The sequence below is a fragment of the Nomascus leucogenys genome, chromosome 1a (assembly GCF_006542625.1).
Source record: "Nomascus leucogenys isolate Asia chromosome 1a, Asia_NLE_v1, whole genome shotgun sequence".
In the NCBI taxonomy this organism is placed as follows: domain Eukaryota; kingdom Metazoa; phylum Chordata; class Mammalia; order Primates; family Hylobatidae; genus Nomascus; species Nomascus leucogenys.
Genome location: NC_044381.1, coordinates 28,876,019 through 28,895,644, shown reverse-complemented (window position 1 = coordinate 28,895,644; position 19,626 = coordinate 28,876,019). Strand labels below are relative to the sequence as shown.

Sequence of the window (19,626 nt, the reverse complement as noted above, 5' to 3'; positions counted from 1 at the left end):
TTGCAGGGACATGGATGAAGCTGGAAGCCATCATTCTCAGGCACAGGAACAGAAAACCAAACACCGCATGTTCTCACTCATAAGTGGGAGTTAAACAATGAGAACACATAGACACAGGGAGGGGAACATCACACACCGGGGCCTGTCAGGGGGTGGGAGGCTGGGGAGGGAAAGGATTAGGACAAATACCTAATGCAAGTGGGGCTTAAAACCTAGATGTGGGTTGATAGGTGCAGCAAACCACCATGGCACATTTTTGCCTATGTAACAAACCTGCACGTTCTGCACATGTATCCCAGAACTTAAAGTAAAATAAAAAGAGAAAAGAAAAGAGGTGGAAGAAAAACCTTTGCTATCATAATCTGATGGTTCCTTTCTGAAAGATGGGATACTTATTTATTGAGTGAATAAACACTATAAATAATCTGATAGTCCAGTTGAAACAGCAGAGATCGGAAAGGTTTTACATGGGGTTCTCCAAGATGGATTTCCAGTTTTATGAACTACTTGCAGGGAAAAAATTGTTTCCAAGGTTAAATTACTGTGGGATATTATCCCCTTCTTAGGTAATCATAATGCCTATGAAAAGCTCTGCTGTTATTAATAGTAAAAGTATTCTCCTTAGCAGTTTTTGAATTGAGGAAGCATTACCAATTTTTGTATGCAAAACTATAAGAATATCCAGCTTCATGGATAAAAAATAGAATACTGGTAGATTTTTACATTTTACAGATTTCATATCTTACATTATTTAAAGTTATTTAAGGCACATACAGTGATTGAAACATTCCTTGGACTGTACATTCTATCCATACATATACGATTCCACTAATTGATCATTATCTTTAACAATAGTCTTGAAAATATATGTAATGTAGACACATTCTGTATGAAAGCTAGACAAGTTTGGACTCAACCAAGGAAGTCCGTATTTATTGTCAGTTGTCACATGGAAACAGCTTACGCTGGAATAATTTCCGTCCATGATTGTTAATCCACCTGCAACTGCATTTGCCCTCTCTGTATCTATGAACCCTCCTGACCATGCATGCTCTGGTATTTGGACACATTTATAAATCCCTAGGTACGATTCTTTTTATTTGCCCATATATCAAGTACTTGTTGTGTTCTCATTGCTAGTGTTTCGGTTTGATCAACCCATCTATACAGATAACTGACACTTTGTGGGTTCCCAGCCACAGCCATGTGCATTTTCTCTCAAACCTCACCCATCCATCTTATTGTTTTTTGAGACAGGGTCTTGCTCTGTTGCCCAGGCTGGTGTGTAGCGGTACAATCATATCTTACTGTAGCCTCAAACTCCTGGGCTCAAGTGATCCTTCCATCTAAGCCTCCCAAGTAGCTGGGACCAGGTGCACCTTACCCCTCCTGGCTATTTTTTTTTAATTTTGTAGAGATGGGGTCTCACTATGTTGCCCAGGCTAGTCTCAAACTTCTACCCTCAAGAAATCCTCCCACCTTGGCCTCCCAAAGTACTGGGATTGTAAGCATCAACTACCACACCTGGCGTCATCCACCCCATTTTCTAATCTCCTTCCTTTGCCTGTTGTCTGGTATAACAAGATGCTAATTTATCGTGAAACTCCATTAGACCCCCTAAGACAAAAGATGTTACTTCTACATTCTGAAAAGACAATTAAGCCCTGTCTATGCAGGACTTGATAAAATATAACAACTGGTCCAGAGAACTTCACTTTCAACAATCCAAGAGGTCAAGAATTTGAAGGGAAATTCACGGAAGGGAATTCAGAGGGCTAGAGGCTTTGCTTTCCTACTCCTCTCCCTGTGAAGAAAGAGGTGCTAACTTCCCCCAAGCCAATTCAGACTCTATTTAAACAGATGAGAAATTATTTTTTCACGTAACAGGAAGTCTGAGAAGGATAGCTGATAACTTTGATGATCTGCTATTTTCTCTCATGGTCACAACATGGCTGCCCCAGCTCTAGGCAGAAAGACAAGGAGAAGGGCCAATGTCAAGGGCATAGTCCCTTTTCTCAGAGAAGCCACATATTTTCATTGATCTATTTTTCTATTTTTTTCACCAATATCATACATCTTGATTATCACTGTAGCTTTACAGTAAATCTCGAGGCTGGACAGTGTCAGTCTTCCAACTTTGTTTTTCCTTACTTTGTTTTCAGACGCATGTCAACCTAGGTCCCCTGAAGTTTTATTTGCCAATATCCTAACACAAGTTCACACCTTGCTGAGAGGCTGAAAAAACTATACCTAATGTTTTAACCCGATACACAGAGTTGAATATGTGTGCTAGGTTTTTCAACCCATGGTGTCTGCCATAACTGTAGAGGTTAGGAGATCTTGCTATGTGAGCTCCATGGCATCACTGGGGAACCCACAAATACACCCCATGAATGAGTCTGCACTGAGAGCCTGCCATAGAGAAGAATATCAATAGCCAAAAGCAAACCAAGACAAAGAAACTAAAAAACAAAAACTATGACCAACATTTGCCAACTAGAAAGTCTTCTATTCCTTTTCTCTAATTTCCCTCCTCACTGCCCTAACCCTAGAAGACATAGAAGATGAAAGGAGCAGAAGATGAAGAAAGGTTGGAGGGCTCCACCATGCCCTTTGCCCCATCAAAGTCTCTGAGACAGGCAGTTCTGAGTAAATGGGAGGAAAGAAGTTCTATATTGCATGTAAGATGGATGTTTTAACTGGACTGGACTTTTTATTTTATTTTAAAAATACCTTAAGTTAGCTGGGAATGGTGGCAGGCACCTATAATCCCAGCTATTTGGGAGGCTGAGGCAGGAGAATCACTTGAACCCGGGAGGTGGAGGTTGCAGTGAGCCAAGATCCCACCACTGCACTCCAGCCAGGGCAACAGAGCGAGACTCCGTCTTTAAAAAAAAAAAAAAAGAAAAAGAAAAAGAAGTCTTAAACGACAACAAAGCAATGGGCTCTGCTGAGATAATGTCAAAGAATGGGATGGGGTTACTACTGATTACTAATTGGTCTTCCTGGCCCTTATCTGGTGGGTGGTCTTTTCATCGCTGTGGTGATGCTGAATCTATCTGTAAAGGAAAACTTTCAAAGAAGTATTTGGGTTCTGTTGGACAGGAGAAAACCTAGTAGGAGTACATAGGGAAGACTGATTGTAACAGAATAGTAACAAATTTTGGTTTGTCACTGCTCACGGTGACCTCTCTAGCACTTAGTTTCCTACTTTAAATAGGTTGGCCAAGCACTGTGGCTCACGCCTGTAATCCTAGCACTTTGGGAGGCTGAGGCAGGCGGATCACTTGAGGTCAGGAGTTGGAGACCAGCCTGGACAACACGGTGAAACCCCATCTCTACTAAAAATACAAACATTAGCTGGGCGTGATGGCTGGCGCCTGTAATCCCAGCTGCTCGGGAGGACGGAATCGCTTGAACCCGGGAGGCAGAGGTTACAGTGAGCCGAGATCGCGCCACTGCACTCCAGCCTGGGCAACAGAGCAAGACTCGCTCCAAATAAAAAATAATAATAAATTAAAAAATAAATAAAATAAAATAAATGGGTTAAAGAAAATGATTATACTAGACATCTCTTGGGATGTCTGCCTAGCTCCTTCCTTCCTCTTTATTTTTTTTGAGACAGTGTCTCACTATGTTGCTCAGGGTGGTCTCAAACTCCTGGGCACAAGCGATCCTCCTGCCTCGGCCTTTCAAAGTCCTGGGAGTACAGGTGTGAACCACTGCACCCAGCCGCTCCCTCCTTTTTCAGGAAATTGCCTCTGATATGTAGGGATGCTTCAGATCTGAACCACGTGACCCAGGCTCCCATCAGAACTGATTAACCAGGAGTGTACAGCTGTCCCAGTCCGGGACAGGGTCTCTCTCCTGGCAATATTCAATAGGGGGACCCAGAGGCTAAGAGATGTTGGCATTGAGTATCATCAGTGACTGAGAGAAGTGCACACCCACCTGTTGCTGCTGGCCCCAGAAATGCTCTGCTTCTTGCTTTTCTTGGGTCTTGACTGCTCAACTTTTCTTGGCTTTCATGAGATTCCCTAGCAGACTTTCAGCAACTTACTCATTTTGCTTAACCTGCACAGAACGGTTTTCTATTCCTTGGACTTCATGTTACTATTTTTTTTAAACGGTCCATTCAGCTTCCAAAATTCATTTATTCTGTGACTTGATGGTACCTGTTACTCTTGAACAGAGATGTTGAAGAGCAATATGGTGAACTTAAGTGTTGATGACCACAGACAACTGACAGCTATGGCATTGGTGGGTGACTACAGTTTTGGCGGTCCTTACGCTGAAGAAAGAGGTATTCCCATAATAACATCAGGTTTTTAATCAGGTAAGTTTGTACTTGTTATACATGGAGAACATTTTTAGTTTTCTAGTTTATATTAGTGGTATGAATGACGATTATAGAAAAGGATTTTAGTTTCCAGTGCAATAAATAAGTGAGCCATGTCAGGTTTTCCAAGACACAATATCAAAGGCACTATTATTAGATACATGCTGAGTCTAAAGAGTTGAGTGTATACTTGAATTCGTTACACTTAAATCTCATGCACTGGCATCTAATTGTACTGATTGAATTCAGTGGGTATTTTGAGGGCAATTGGTGCTCTCTAGCTAATTCTCCTTGGTAATCCTGAATATTAAAAAAGGTTGAATTCAAATTACATATACTTTGTCTTAAATGTCACATATTAATACATTATCATTTGATACAGTGTGGCTATCAAGTGCTTATCAAAATAACTTTAGAATGAAAATGCCCGACCAAGATACTAAGGTTTAGGAGTGCAATTGGTCCCTTTAATATGAAACTTCCAAATCGTGGACTCTAAGGTACTTTAAAAAGTTCAATAGCATGGTAGGGTGACTATAGTTAACAATAATGTATTGTTTATTTCAAAATGGCTAGAAGAGATGATTTGACTGATAGACGTTTAAGATTCAAAAGAGAAAAACATAAAAGATTATTTGAAATGTTCCCAACACAAAGAAATGATAAATGTTTGAGGTGGTGGATAGGCTAAATGCCCTGATTTGATTATAACACGTTGTGTGCACATATCAAAATATCACATGTACCTCATAAATATGTGCAAGTATGATGTATTAATTAAAAAAGGTTATTATTATAGATTTCCCCAAGTGCCACTTAGTGGGTAGAAAGCAGTATTGCAGGGAAGAAACAGGATTGCATGTATAATACTGGATTTCAGGATATTGTCAGTTTGACCCAGGAAGATGGATGTGTAAACTGAGACTAAGAAGGGTTATATAATTTTTCTAGAATTAAAGAGATAAGGAACATTAGTGACATGACCATATTGTTTGTATTAATAGAGGCATATATTGCTGAAGAAAGCATTTATTCATTTATAGCAGTAGTTCTGAACCAGGGGTGATCTTGTGTCCCCCAACCCCTGCCCCTGCCCCAGAAGACATTTGGCAAAGCCAAGACATTTTTGGTTGTTGCAAGTGGAGTGTGTGTGTGTGTGTGTGCGTGTACGCACGGTCCTGGCATCTAGTACCAGTGATGCTGCTAAACGTCATACAATGCAAGCACAGTCCACCATGACAAAGAATTGTTTAGCCCCAAATGTTAATCATGCTGGTGCTGCAAAACCTGGTTTATAAAAATTAGATTCACATATTTTTGAACTAAAAAGTGCCTCCAACAGGTTTAGTCAAAACTCTTCTTCAGGCCGGGCGCGGTGGCTTACGCAGTAATCCCAGCACTTTGGGAGGCTGAGCAGGTGGATCACCTGAGTTCAGGAGTTCGACCAGCCGGGCTAGCCTGGCCAACATGGTAAAAACCTGTCTGTACTAAAAATACAAAAAATTAGCCGGGTGTGGTGGCAGGCACCTGTAATCCCAGCTACTCGGGAGGCTGAGGCAGGAGAATTGCTTGAACCTGGGAGGTGGAGGTTGCAGTGAGCCATGATTGTGCCACTGCACTCCAACCTGGGCAACAAGAGCGAAACTCAGTCTCAAACAAACAAACAAAACAAAATGAAAAAACACCCCACAAAACTGATTTTTGGATATTAATACAATTAGACCAGTTTGGCTTCCTAATGAATAAGCAATACTTTGTAATTTGGATTCATTTATCACTAATAATTATGTAATTTTGTATACTGCTTCCAAAATTCAGGAAAACTTTGAATCTTCACATGTAATTTTCCCAAATCTTGCCTTTCCTTCTTACTAATTTAAAGGTAATTGGTAATTAAAATGCAATTGGTCCATTTAATATAAAACTTCCTAATTGTGGACTCTAAGATACTTTAAAAAGTTCAATAGCATGGTAATTTAAAGGAAAGAAGGAAAGGGGTCTTTCCATCCTCCATTTCCTCCTACAATGCTCATTTTAACAGACTAAATAACCACTGACCAGAAGCAAATACGGTGAGCACATTTAAAATGTAGATGAAACTTGTCTTTTTGTGAGATTAGGATTTAATTTCCCCAAGAGCTTTATAAGGAAATTTCTTTAGGCTCTAGGCAGATAGGACCAAGCTTATTCTTACTGTTTTGAAATGCACAATTTTCAAATTATCTGTAGAGTCTGAGATAATTAATTCCTTTCTATTGGAATTATTCTGTTTAAGGAAGTAAAGTGCTTGATTTGCTTTCTTAAAAAAAACCTCTAATGTTATTCACTTTTGCCCTATTGATGTTAATAATGGATTTAATGGTACCCCAGAATAATACTGGTATAGATAGACACATAGCTCAGTGATGTCTTAAGGATTACATCATATTAAGTATTTTTTAAGCCCAAAGACTAACCATATGTTTTGCAAAATTAAAGACTGTTAAAATGTAAAATATTTAAAGAAATAATATCCAGGCTGGGCGCGGTGGCTCACGCCTGTAATCCCAGCACTTTGGGAGGCCAAGATGGGCTGATCACGAGGTTAGGAGTTCCAAACCATCCTGGCCAACATGGTGAAACCCCGTCTCTACTAAAAATACAAAAAAAAAAAAAACAAACAAAAACGTGGTGGCACGTGCCTTTAATCACAGCTACTCGGGAGGCTGAGGCAGGAGAATCGCTTGAATCAGCGAGTTGGGGGTTGCAGTGAGCCGAGATCGCGCCGCTGCACTCCAGCCTGGCAACAGAGCGAGACTACATATCAAAAAAAAAAAGAAAAGAAAAGAAAAAAAAAGAAGTAATATCCAAACTCTGAGCCTAAATTCGCAAAACTAAAATTCCAAAAATAAACGAATGTGTAAAAAGTATGGAAAGAACAGACTTAAACAGGAAAGTATGAATATTCACAGGTGGTTTATTTTTCCCCTTAGTTTTGCTAGAAAGTTTGCTACAGGTCTAAAGACTTTTCTCTACGGGAAGTGCTTGCTTAGAAAACCACACGTGAAAAGTATTTGAACAAGTCTATTCTTTCTTGATAAGTAATGAAGTGTAGAGATTTACTACAATTTTCCTATGTTTTAAACACCTAGCGTTTAGGGCAGTACTTCTGACACCCAGCAAAATGCTGGCTACATAGTAGGCACCCAAAAAACATTTTCTTAAATGAATTAAAATTAATGAATATTCAGGTTAAAAAAAATTCTCCTTTTGCAGTGCATACTCCCGTGAAGCTGTCACCTACCTAGCAGCTAATCACGTTTCTCCAATTTCCGGGTGCCAGCATGATCTGTTCACACATCAAATAAAAGTGTGCCAAGCTAGTTTTTTTCTTACCCAAACCTATTCCTTCTTGTTTCCTATTTATCAGAATGCAACCACAATCCTCCTACTCACCCGTTCCTCATTTTATTTGACAAATGCTTCCTTTCCCGCCTGTACAGACTGACACTCACTGACGATATTCTGCTTCTACCCATGTTTCCCACAATTGGTCTCAATTTCTGCTGCCACAGCCTCCACTATCTTTTGCTCGGACCAGTGAATACCCTCCGATTTTCCGTTGTCAGTCGCTTCTCATCAATCTATTCTTAATCTTGCTGCTTGGTTGCACCTCTACTCCCTCACCCTCCACCAAACAACCCAGTTAGCGTAATGATTAGGAGAAGAGATTCTGGCTCTGAGCTTCACATTGTGATTGATCAAGAATTTAACCTCTGAAGCCAAACTGCCTGGCTTTGTCTGCCATTCGAGGACTTTTCCCAACCTCATTTCTCACTTTGTAGTCAACCCAAAACACTTCCCTCCATCTCCCACCTAGCTTTTGTTTCTCACTTAACTTTTAAAGTCCAGCTCACATATCACTTTACCCACTTCCCAGAATTGTAATCTTAGTCTCGGAACTGCTCTCGCACGGCAGCTATACCTCTCAGTACCTGCTTTTGTACCATTATGTGCGCTTTTTCTCTTTTTATTAAAAAACTCTTTCAGGGAACTCATAGTTCTTGATGGCAGGATATTACTGTTTTATTTTTATATCTCCAGTAAGTCAGTGTGACTTGCACTGTGGTTGCTCGACAAATGTTAGGTGAATGACATCAGTTAACGGAAATAAATCCAACTCTGAGCGTCTCCCCTTGAGGACCGTGTTTTGTTCATCTGCACGCTCTCCAGGTCCTGCATTGCGCCCAGGACCGAGAAGACCCTGGACCCTTATTAGGAGAACCGAGACCAGAGCCGGCTGGAGCCTCCGGGAACCCGCTCGCCCCGCCCACCCGCGTAGCGCCGGTGAGCCTGCGGCTCCCGCGACGCGCGGCCCCGCCCCCTCGGCGCCAGGGCGCACGCGCGGGGCTGCAGCCGGCGCGGAGGAGCGGGCTGCCGCGGCTGTAGCCTATTCTACCCCTCACGGCGCGGGCGCGGGGAACCAGTCGCCGCGGCTGCTTCGGTTGCCGCGCTCGGTGGTAGTTATGGATTTTCCATGGGACGACTTGGCGCTGGCCTTCTCCCGCACGTCCATGTTTCCCTTTTTTGACATCGCGCACTATCTAGTGTCAGTGATGGCGGTGAAACGTCAGCCGGGTGAGTGCGGGGCGCCGCGGGCCGGACCCCTCAGAGTGCCCCTGACGGCGAGGACCGTCTAAGTCGGGTGGGCGGCTGAGTGGCCGCTAGCCCAGACAGTTCGATGGTAGAGTTGGAGGGGCGCCAAGGGCCTGCTGGTCCGACTTACTGAGTGCAGATGGGGAAACAGAGCGGGGTAGGACAGAGGCTCTAGTACTCGTCAGAGGAGGCGTGACCTGGGGTCCGCGACGCCGTAGCCTGCGAGCAGGGCCGACCTTGCCAACGGCCCGCAGAAGTCCCAGGACTGACAGAAGCTGCCGCAGCGTTTCGGAATCACAGTTACCGCGCCAGCCCGGGGCTTGCGCGGCCTCCTCACGGTACCGCCACTCGCTCGCACAGTGTTTGAAAGTCACGTGAGGAGACGGCAGGTTTCTGACTTAGTCTCTTCGGGTAATAGATGGTTGCGGACTACTCTCCAGTTACAAAAGTTGTACAAGCACTGAAACAAAAAGCCTCCTGTAGCCAGACCAGGATTCCCTTTCACGCAGTGTCCTAACACCCTGCCTAGCATGTGAGAAGCGAGTGCGTTCCCCTTTTCACAGTCACGACGGGCACTGTACAAGTAAGAGTTATCTGGCGTAGTTTCACTATCTGCAGAATGGGGATATAGTCTTGAAACAGCATTTTGAGTTCTTTTAGCAATGCGATCAAGGGACAGTAGTTGTATTTTATTGGATTTTACACCAGGGTGCGTTTGCTCTAATCCTGCTTTACTTTTGTAGTTATTCTACCGTCCTTTTACTTGTATGGACCTCTTCTTTCTTTGAGGTCAGGCATTTCTTTGCCACTTTCTTTGTGTTCTTGCTGTCTTTCATCTGCCTTGCCCTACAGATAGTTGATGAGTGAGGTCTGGAGGATGATTGATGCTGCATCTTTATTTTATTTTATTTTTTTTTCTGAGACGAAGTCTGGCTCCGTCGCCCAGGCTGGAGTGCAGTGGCGCAATCTCGGCTCACTGCAAGCTCCGCCTCCCGGGTTCACGCCATTCTCCTGCCTCAGCCTCTCCGAGTAGCTGGGACTACAGGCGCCCGCCACCACGCCCGGCTAATTTTTTTTGTATTTTTAGTAGAGACGGGGTTTCACCGTGGTCTCGATCTCCTGACCTCGTGATCCGCCCGCCTCGGCCTCCCAAAGTGCTGGGATTACAAGCGTGAGCCACCGCGCCCGGCTGATGCTGTATCTTTCTTATGGACTACTTACTGGTTTTAAAAAATCCTTAGACCTCAGAAATATTTTTCATTTGTGTTGAAGTTTGTAGCTCAGTTTAAATCATTGGTACAAATTTTGACCTGGATAAGGATGGTATTACTGCATTAAAGTAGAACACATTATCTGCATAAGGTATTATTTCCTCGATTTGAAAAAAGTCAGTTTTGTTGCTGCTACATGTTCAGAATTTGACTAAAAAAAATTTTTTTTTTTTTTGTATAGGCTGAATCAGATGTTCACATTGTGGTCCAGGGACCCATGGGAATCTCTGACACTGCCAGTTGAAAATTACTTTCATAATAATATGCAGATGTTATCTTTTCTACTCTCATTTTTTCAAAAGTGTACAGTGGAGTTTTCCAGAGGCTACCTGAGTTGTGATACTGTAACAGGAGGAAGTAGATATGAGAATCCAACAGTTTTCTATTTGAAGCCAGACATTTGTTAAAATGTACAGCAGTGTGATTCTTCTCACTATATGTTTTTTGTTTTGGAAAAGTTATTTTTCATAAAGAATACATTATCATTATTATTATTATTATTTTTGAGACGGAGTCTTTCTGTCGCCCAGGCTGAAGTGCAGTGGCGCGATCTCGGCTCACTGCTGCAACCTGTGCCTCCCGGGTTCAAGCGATTCTCCTGCCTCAGCCTCCCGAGTAGCTGGGATTACAGGCGCCTGCCACCACGTTCGGCTATTTTTGTATTTTTAGTAGTTGAGACGGGGTTTCGCCATGTTGGCCAGGCTTGAAGAATACATTATTTATGTTAACATTTAATACATTTACTTTTAAAAAAATGAGAACATGAAGAACAATTGTTGCATAGTAGACAGGTCTATGCAGTCCTACCCCCAAAGGCTGAGGAAGCTGAGAGGCTGAGGAATCCAGTTTCTCACAAAGAAACCTTTAAAAGGGACTTAAGAACAGAAGCCATGTCTTGAGTGGCCTCAAGGAGATGGTGGATCACCCCCATTACCCGACCCCCAACCCCCAACCAGAGATGTGTAGGACAGTTGCTTAAGAGCAGGATTTATGGTAAGTGAAATAGCGTCAAGGTTGTTTGACCTAAGGGCAAGATTGGTAAGTGTATACTTTTACACAAGGAACAGTAGATAAAATATAAATCTTAGAGGCAATCCCAGAACTGGGGTTAATCATAAGTCAACATGGCGGATGTTGGAGTTGCTTTAGCCTCCACAACTATTTAAAATTTTCTCAGTTACAATTTCTAAGATGCTAAGTATTGATACTTGTAACCAACATAAATAAAACCTTTTGGGGTTGTCAAGAAATTTAAGTCCGATTTTTTGAAAGATGTAATTTACATAGAGTCTGTTCACCATTTTTAATAAAAAGTTCTGTGTTTTTGGACAGACACAGTCATTTAACCACCATCACAATCAAGATACTGAACAGTTTCCTCACCCATCCCAAATTCCTTCCTGCACTTTTGTGTAAGCTGTCCCCTATCCTTGGCAACAATTAATCTGTTTACTAATTTTTAGGGATGTAGAGGGCTCCTGAGATTCCAAAATTTGAGAACCACGTGATTGTTGAATACTAATATAGTATCATACAGTACCAGTACTTGTAAAGAGGTAAAAATGATAGAATTCAGACACAAGAGTGAACAGCGTACCTATTTAGCCTTTTACCCGAAGTGTGTTAGACTGCCCATTTCCTTTGACAGTTCTATTATTGGTCTTCAATATCTTGCCATTCTGATGATCAGAAAACAATTTTTCATTTACGTTTGTCATGGTACTGATGAGTTTGTGCCTCTTATTGGTCGTTTGTATTTCCTGTAAATTGCTTAATTTTTTTTTGTCTGTTATTGGGCTGTAGGTTGTTGTCTTCTATTGACTGTCTTTGTGGATCATGGATATTCATTCTATTTATGTCTGTAGTCCTTTTTTCCCATAACTCTTGCTATCTTTTAACTTTGTTTATATTGTCTTCTATGGGAGAAGTTCAAAAATTTCATAATATTTTTACTTTTTCATAAAAAATCTATTAATTTTTTTCTCCTATGTTGGGATTTGTGTATTTTAAGAAGGGCTTTCTCAGGCCTGAGGTTATAAAAATACTCGTCCTTGATCTTTTTTTAAAAAATTCTATAGTTCTATAAAAGTATAGGTTCGTAATCTATCTGCAGTATTTTTTGTTGTATGGATGTTCCTTTGCAAGCCTGGTCATGGCTGGATAGAACAGTTGGAACTCAGTGATCTCAGCAGAGTATGCTCTATGCTCATTGAACTGGTTCTGCTCTAGACCTTTACTAAAATCATCCCACGTGCATAGACCTCTGGAATGTCCTTAGTTCTTGTTTGTTTTCTTTAGCCTCCCATTTTTTTTTTTTTCTGTGAGCTACTGAAATCCTTCCAATGAATTCTTTATGGCTTAAGTTTGTTGGTTTTTGCTGCTTGTAGCCAAGAACCCAGGTTCCATTTCTTTTTCTAGTCTCTTTATATTAAAGAGTGTTTTGTTGAATACTAATGATAGTGAGTGACTTTGTCTTACTCCTGATATTCCTGAATTTAATGAGAATGCTTTTAAAGTTTTCTCAAGAGTGATGTTTGCTATAGGTTTTTATGAGGGACACTTTAAGGAAGTTTTACTTTATTCCCAACTTTCTAGGACGTCCCTATATCTTTACACCATCCTGGTGGAGAAGGTGACGTATTTTATCAAGTGCTATTTTTTTTTTTCAAAATCTATTGAGATCATGTTGTGTTTCCCATTTACAAATGTAACATAGTGAATTACATTATTACATTTTTAAAAAAATGATGAATCATCCTTATATTCTTGGACTAAACTACTTGATACATTATTTTAATTCATTAGGGATTTCGATTTGGCAGTACTTCCCGTAAAATTTTTGCATTTATGTTTATAATAGAAATGAGCCTATTAGGTTATTTTATTGTGTGACCCTCAGTTTGGGCCCAAGGTTATGCTGTTTTTGTAAAATATATTGGGAAGCTTTCCATTTTTTAAGCTTGGAATGGTTTATTTAATAGGTGTTCCTTGTTCTTTGATATTTGGTAGACTTCAACTATGTAGTTTTATGTTTCTTGGTATATTTTAATGGGTAAATCTTATTTTTTTTCCAATCCAGACTGAAGTCATTTTGGTAATTTATGTCTCTCTCAGGAAACATCTATTTCTTTTAGACTTCCAAGTCTATTGGAGTAAATGTTTACATTATATTGTAGAAAATTTCTCTGGATTCTTTGGTAGTTAATTCTTAAATGTTACCTATTTCACTTGAATCTTCTGGATCTTAATCACTTTATGTCCTATGGTAATTTTTTTACACCCCATATATGTCTTTTTTTCTTCTGACTCATTTTGAATAAGATACGTTTGTTCAGGCTCTGTCAGTAGATGGAGTGAGTAGCTTGCATTACTCTCTATTTATGTGGTCGGCATTCCTTTTTCATAGTCAGAACTGAAGCTTATATGTGTGTATTCCTCCTACTCCAACACCATTTCTTTTAGATTTTTACTTAGAATATGTATGCATTACTTAATTGGCAACTTTTTCCTATCCTCCCAGTGATTGATTCTCTAGAACTCACACCTACAGTAAACTATAATTCATATATATACTACTGCCAGAGTTCTTCATATATTTACCCTCTGAGACTTTGTTTTGGTATGCACTCTACCACTAACAATACCTCACTCCCTACTTTCCCACCATTTATATCAGATCTTTTGTACTGTCTGCCTAAATCTTAAAAAATGCCACCAGAGGCAAAATGATAAAGGATAAAGGGGATTAACTCTTTTCTGCCTAAGGTGTGAAGGACTGCATCCCATTTTTGTTTGGTTCAGGTTTTCGGCTTTAAAATCCCAGGAAAGATAATACTCTTTCAGCATTCTATGTAACTTTTGCTTCATAAGCAAAGACATAAAAGACATCAAGTAATACAACAAGTGGGATTAATTTTTTTTCTTTGTTTACCTCCATTTGTCTCGTAAACAAACATGTGAATCCTCCTGAACCCTCGAGTGTGATTGGCTATAGTTTTCAGTTTGGGCTGATAGTGTAAGTTTCATTGTTCGTTTGTTTTTCTTTTCTCTGTCTCCTGGGCATTTTATTAGGAAGTTGGAATATGCTGTTTTGGTGGTTGCTAGTGAGAAGCCATTTTAACAGGAAGTTTACATCATTAATTTTAATCTATCTTATCTTACATTTTAAATGTCTCTTAAGTCTTCATTAAAATAAACACATCTCTTCAATCCTACATTCACATCAAACCACCATTTTGTATAAGACTTCCTGACTACAGTAATTCCTATTTTGCACACAAAATGTATTGTTTTACTCTAAATTCTGCCATGACTATGCTGCTAACCTCTCTCAAATCATACATAATTAATTTTAGCAAATATTCATTGAAACTCTCTATTGGGCATTATATTAGATGTTTAGGATACCACAATGCAAGATGCTGTTATAGCCCTAAGGAGACTTATTGGTGCTTTTTCTTTATTTTTGATAGTGTCACATAAGGTTGCACTACCTTTTCTACACAATAATAGTAGCCATCATTGATTTTAGATACTGGGAGAACATTTCAGTAGGTTAATTCTGTTCCTCACACATTCCTGTAAGGTAGGTATTATTTAACTCATTTTATAGATGAGGAATAGTTTTAAGGGATAAAATAACCTCCCTTAAGTCACATGGTTTAGTAAATTATGGAGCTAGTTCTTGACTCCAGATCTGGTTAAATCCAAAATTTCTTACTATTCTGTGCCTTATCTTTGCATGCCCATTTACTGTTCCTGGTTTCAATAATTAGCAATTTCTCAATAAGGTGTCACTTGACATGGTTATTTTCTCCAATGATTTCTGTCGTTTCTATGAATTAAATCCTGGAATAAAGTTTGTCATTGTTCCTTTCCTGTAATTTGTGGGAGATGAAAGTTTGTAAGTATAGAATTTATCAGTTCTGGGCATCCTGGAAAGGTGGCAGCAGTGGTGGCAGCTGAGTTTTGCAATATCTTTATGAATCCCCATGTAAAAACAGGGAAAAGTGCAAAAGTCATAAATGTACAGCTCAGTGGATTTTCAAACACACCCACATGCAGATAAAAATAGAACATTTATGACATTCCCCAAAGCCCGCTTTGTTACATGATTTAAAGAGCCAGAGGCCATGTGCACGGGTTCATGCCTGTAATCCCAGCACTTTGGGAGGCTGAGGCGGGTGGATCACTTGAGTCCAGGAGTTCGAGACCAGCCTGGCCAACATGGTGAAACCCTGCCTCTGCTAAAAATACAAAAATTAGCCGGGCGTGGTGGCACATGCCTGTAATCGCAGCTACTCAGGAGGCTGAGGCACAAGAATTGCTTGAACCTGGGAGGTGGAGGTTTGCAGTGAGCTGAGATTGTGCCGCTGCACTCCAGTTTGGGTGACAGAACGCGATCCTATTAAAAAAAAAAAAAAAAATCTAGGTTTTACTCCGGGATGTTTCAGAAACGACAGTTCATAATTTACTTCTGTGAGTTTAAAGAATTTTGCTTAAATTTATTTAATAGTTTTTAAGTGAAAGAAAAGTTAGAATATTTGGGTGACCTGTCACAAAATATTAGTCAGGGAGTATGTTGTGGTAGAAAGAGCTCATAAAGTCAGGAGACCTGCATCTAGTTCAGAGTGTATCAGTAATGGGCTAGGTAGCTTGGGATAAGAACTTAAACTCAGTATTTTATTTGTGTAATGAATGAGCTGTCTAGAACACCACCTGAGCAGTGTTTCCTCCACAGGGGTCTCAGTTTGGGCTCTAAAGAGCTCCTCCACCAAGTTTGTAAATTTTAATAATTTCAGCCTATTTTTCCCCCAGAGTAGTAACTGCTTTCTGGAACTGAACTCTGTGATAACATAGTATTTACTTTTTGCCTTTTCAATAACCTAGTTAACAATTTTATACCTACTGAGTTCTATTTAAATAATAGTATTTTCTATCTCCTGACTGGACAGAAACCCAGGAGTAGGGTTTGAACTTCCTACTTTCTGGTTTGCATATATCTTATTAAGATAACTAAAGTACTTGCTACTTGCCACTCTTCAGACCCGGTCAGTGTAATGTCATCAGTGCAGCAGATCAGTGTAATGTGTGATCTCTCAATGTGATCAAAATCTCTGGATTATTTTAGAGAGCAAGAGTGTTAACATAGACCTGAAGCAAGACTGTAATGGTTGAACAAAGCACAAAGTGCTTCTGAGATTTTTTGCAAATTAATAGGAAGAAAAAAGCATTTGCTTCCAAGTTATAAGAATTGTGTTGATTTGACCCCGTAAAAATACTACATCTTGAATACTAGCTGCAATTAGAGTCACGACCTTTCTGTGTTTATAATTCATAGCTATTCTCCAAGATCCATCTGTCTTATATTTAGATCAAACAGGTAAGTTAGTGGAATGTGATAGCTATCACCACCTTTTCGTCTTTGGTTGTGGCACCAATTTCTGTGGTATTGTTTTTGGTTACTTTGTTGGTGAGGAGAGGAATATCCAGGGGCTTCTATGTGATCCATTCTATCATATTGCTCCTTATGCCATAAATCAGAGAACCTATATGGGCATTGAGTCAAGTATGTCATAAATCAGAGAATCTATGTGGGCAGTGAGCCAAGTATGTCTGTTCTAATTACTCATTAAGGAACTGGGGAATAACTACAAGGTGAGTATGTGGATCTACCTGGCCCACTATGATTCAAACTTGATCTAAGGCTGGGCACAGTGTCTCATGCCTGTAATCCCAGCACTTTGGGAGGCTGAGGTGGGAGGATCACTTGAGGTCAGAAGTTGGAGACCAGCCTGGCCAACACAGTAAGACCCCATCTCTGAAAAAATTTAAAAAAATTTAAAAACCAAAAAAATCCCCCAAACTTGATCTAAAACTCCTTGAATTGTGTCATAGATAATCTGTAAGCCTCTGTTGCCTACGTGATTATTTTTAAATAATTTTGATGAAAAAGTATACTTGAGGCATATAGGATATGTTGTTCATTTTTCTCTCTTTTTAAAAAGAAGGTAAATCTATAAAGGGGAAGACTAAAGCAAAAGTAAACTAATATGCAATTTAAAAATATGTAATATGTAGAATTGAAGCTTTAAGAAGGCTAGAACATTCCCATGCTTCTTTCTGGAAGTTATGTCAGCCACTAGCAAGTTGAATGTCAACTGTTTTGAAAATAGCTACAGTGCAACTAGTTCTTAAAAACAGGGACACACTCTGGAACTAAAATAGACTGAGTACAAGAAAATAAAGAAGTCATGTATGCAGCGCATTAACAAAATATCTTTCTAAGTTTTGTTATAATTGTAAGTTCATAAAACTATTAAGCATAGTCTAATGATTCATTTTGCCAGAATTTGGGATTATTTTGTAGATGTGATTTTAGGTGTATTTATGGAAGTACAGTGTGACTTTATTTTTCTTTGTAGCTTTCATTTCATGATGAAGGTATTTATTTATTTTTGATACAGGGTCTCACTCTGTTGTCTAGGCTGAGTGCATTGGCACTATCATGGCTCCCTGCAGCCTGGAACTCCTGGGCTCAAGTGATTCTTCCACTTTAGACTCCTGAGTAGCTGAGACTACAGGTGTGTACTATCAAGCCTGGCTAATTTTTTATATTTTGTGGAGACGGGGGTCTTGCTATGTTGCTCAGGCTGGTCTCGACCTCCTGGACTCAAGCAATCCTCCCAGCTTGGTCTCCCAAACCAATGTGTTGTGATTGCAGGTGTGAGCCACCTTGCCTGGCTGAAAGTATTTTGATATTAAAGTTCGTATGTAATTATTTGCATTTTAAGCATCTTATATTTGGAATTAGATTTAGGTCTCAATGTGACAAATGTTGCTAAGAAGTTTGGGGAAAATAATTCTATTGATAGCATATTTCAAACATCTTAAGGTAGGACAGAGAAATTTCTTTTTTTCTCTTCTAAATGCCAGTACATTAAAATAAAATAATTTGAGTTGGAAGCCACGTGTGGTGGCTCATGCCTGTAATCCCAGCACTTTGGGAGGCTGAGGTGGGTGAATCACTTGAGGCCAGGAGTTCCAGACCAACCTGGCCAACATGGTGGAACCCTGTCTCTACTAAAAATACAAAAATTAGCCTGGCATGGTGGCGCGTGCCTGTAATCCCAGCTACTTGGGAGGCTGAGGCACGAGACTCGCTTGAACTCAGGATGCTGAGGTTACAGTGAGCCGAGATCACTCCACTGCACTCCAGCCTCGGCGACAGAGCAAGACCCTGTCTCAAAATAAATAAATAAATAAATAAATGTAGTTTGAGTTAGAGACATCGTTCATATCTAGAATGTTTTATTGGCCTTTTTTTGGGTGTTTTTTGACTTTGACATTTAAAAAATATAAGCCAGTTGTTTGTTTTTTGTTTTTGTTTTCTCAGAGTAGCCCTCAGTTTGGGTTTGTCTGATTCGATTAGTTCAGGTTGTATATTTTTGTTAGAAATACCACAGAAGTGGCCGGGCTCAGTGGCTCACGCCTGTAATTCCAGCACTTTGGGAGGCCGAGGTGGGTGGATCACGAGGTCAGGAGTTCGAGACCAGCCTGGCCAACATAGTGAAACCCCGTCTCTACTAAAAATTCAAAAATTGGCTGGGCGTGGTGGCGGGTGCCTGTAGTCCCAGCTACTCGGGAGGCTGAGGCAGGAGAATTGCTTGAACCCAGGAGGTGGAGGTTGTGGTGCGCCAAGATCGTACCACTGCACTCCAGCCTGGGGAACAGAGCGAGACTGTCTCAAAGAAAAAAAAAAAAAAGAGATACCACAGAAGTGATGATGTGTTCTCAGTGTATCATATCAGGAGTCACTTGATGTTATTTACAGTGATGTCTGCAAGGTTTCCCCTGCTCTGAAGTTATTATTTTCCTCTACAATTAATAAGTAATTAGACTCATGTTGAGGTAGTATAAATATCTATTCCTAAGAAACCTTTCACCTTTAGGTTTATTTTGTTACTCTGTTTCTCACCTGTCTTGTTGAAAGCTTAGTTTATTTATTTCAGCTTCTTTATTTTCCAATATACTTAAGATTGTAAATTTTTCTTAATAAATCACTTTGACATATTGTCTGGGAGTACTTACTGTAGGGTTTGGGATGGAAGGAGACAATAAGTGAGAATATTGTTTATAATAATCCATTACTAGGAAACTGGCAATGACAGCCTAAACAGAACAGAGTATTTTAAAGGTGCCAAAGTGCCAAAAATCACCCATTAACAAAATGTTTCGTCTTGCTTTAAAGAATAAAAGATACGGTTTTTAATGATTTTGACTGGCACACCTATGAATAATAGTTGTTGAAAATTATGAATTTAAGAAGTTTGTTTAGTGCAACTTGTACTTTGGGGCTTATTTAATAAATGTATAATGATC

The 19,626-nt window shown here is 40.0% G+C and overlaps 1 protein-coding gene across 2 annotated transcripts in view; it reads left to right on the top strand.

Annotated features, from left to right (window-relative positions):
• The first annotated feature begins 8,715 nt into the window (after positions 1-8,715).
• TMEM38B (transmembrane protein 38B) overlaps positions 8,716-19,626 on the top strand; it is a 68,004-nt gene continuing 57,093 nt past the window's right edge. The window contains exon 1 of one of the 2 annotated variants that reach the window (XM_003260319.4): positions 8,716-8,956. In XM_003260319.4, coding sequence (XP_003260367.1) covers positions 8,845-8,956 — 112 coding nt within the window. In that variant the 5' untranslated portion in view covers positions 8,716-8,844. Of the gene's footprint in view, positions 8,957-15,967; positions 16,628-19,626 lie in introns of those variants that run through there. The other variant, XM_012500830.2, reaches the window with a different exon arrangement.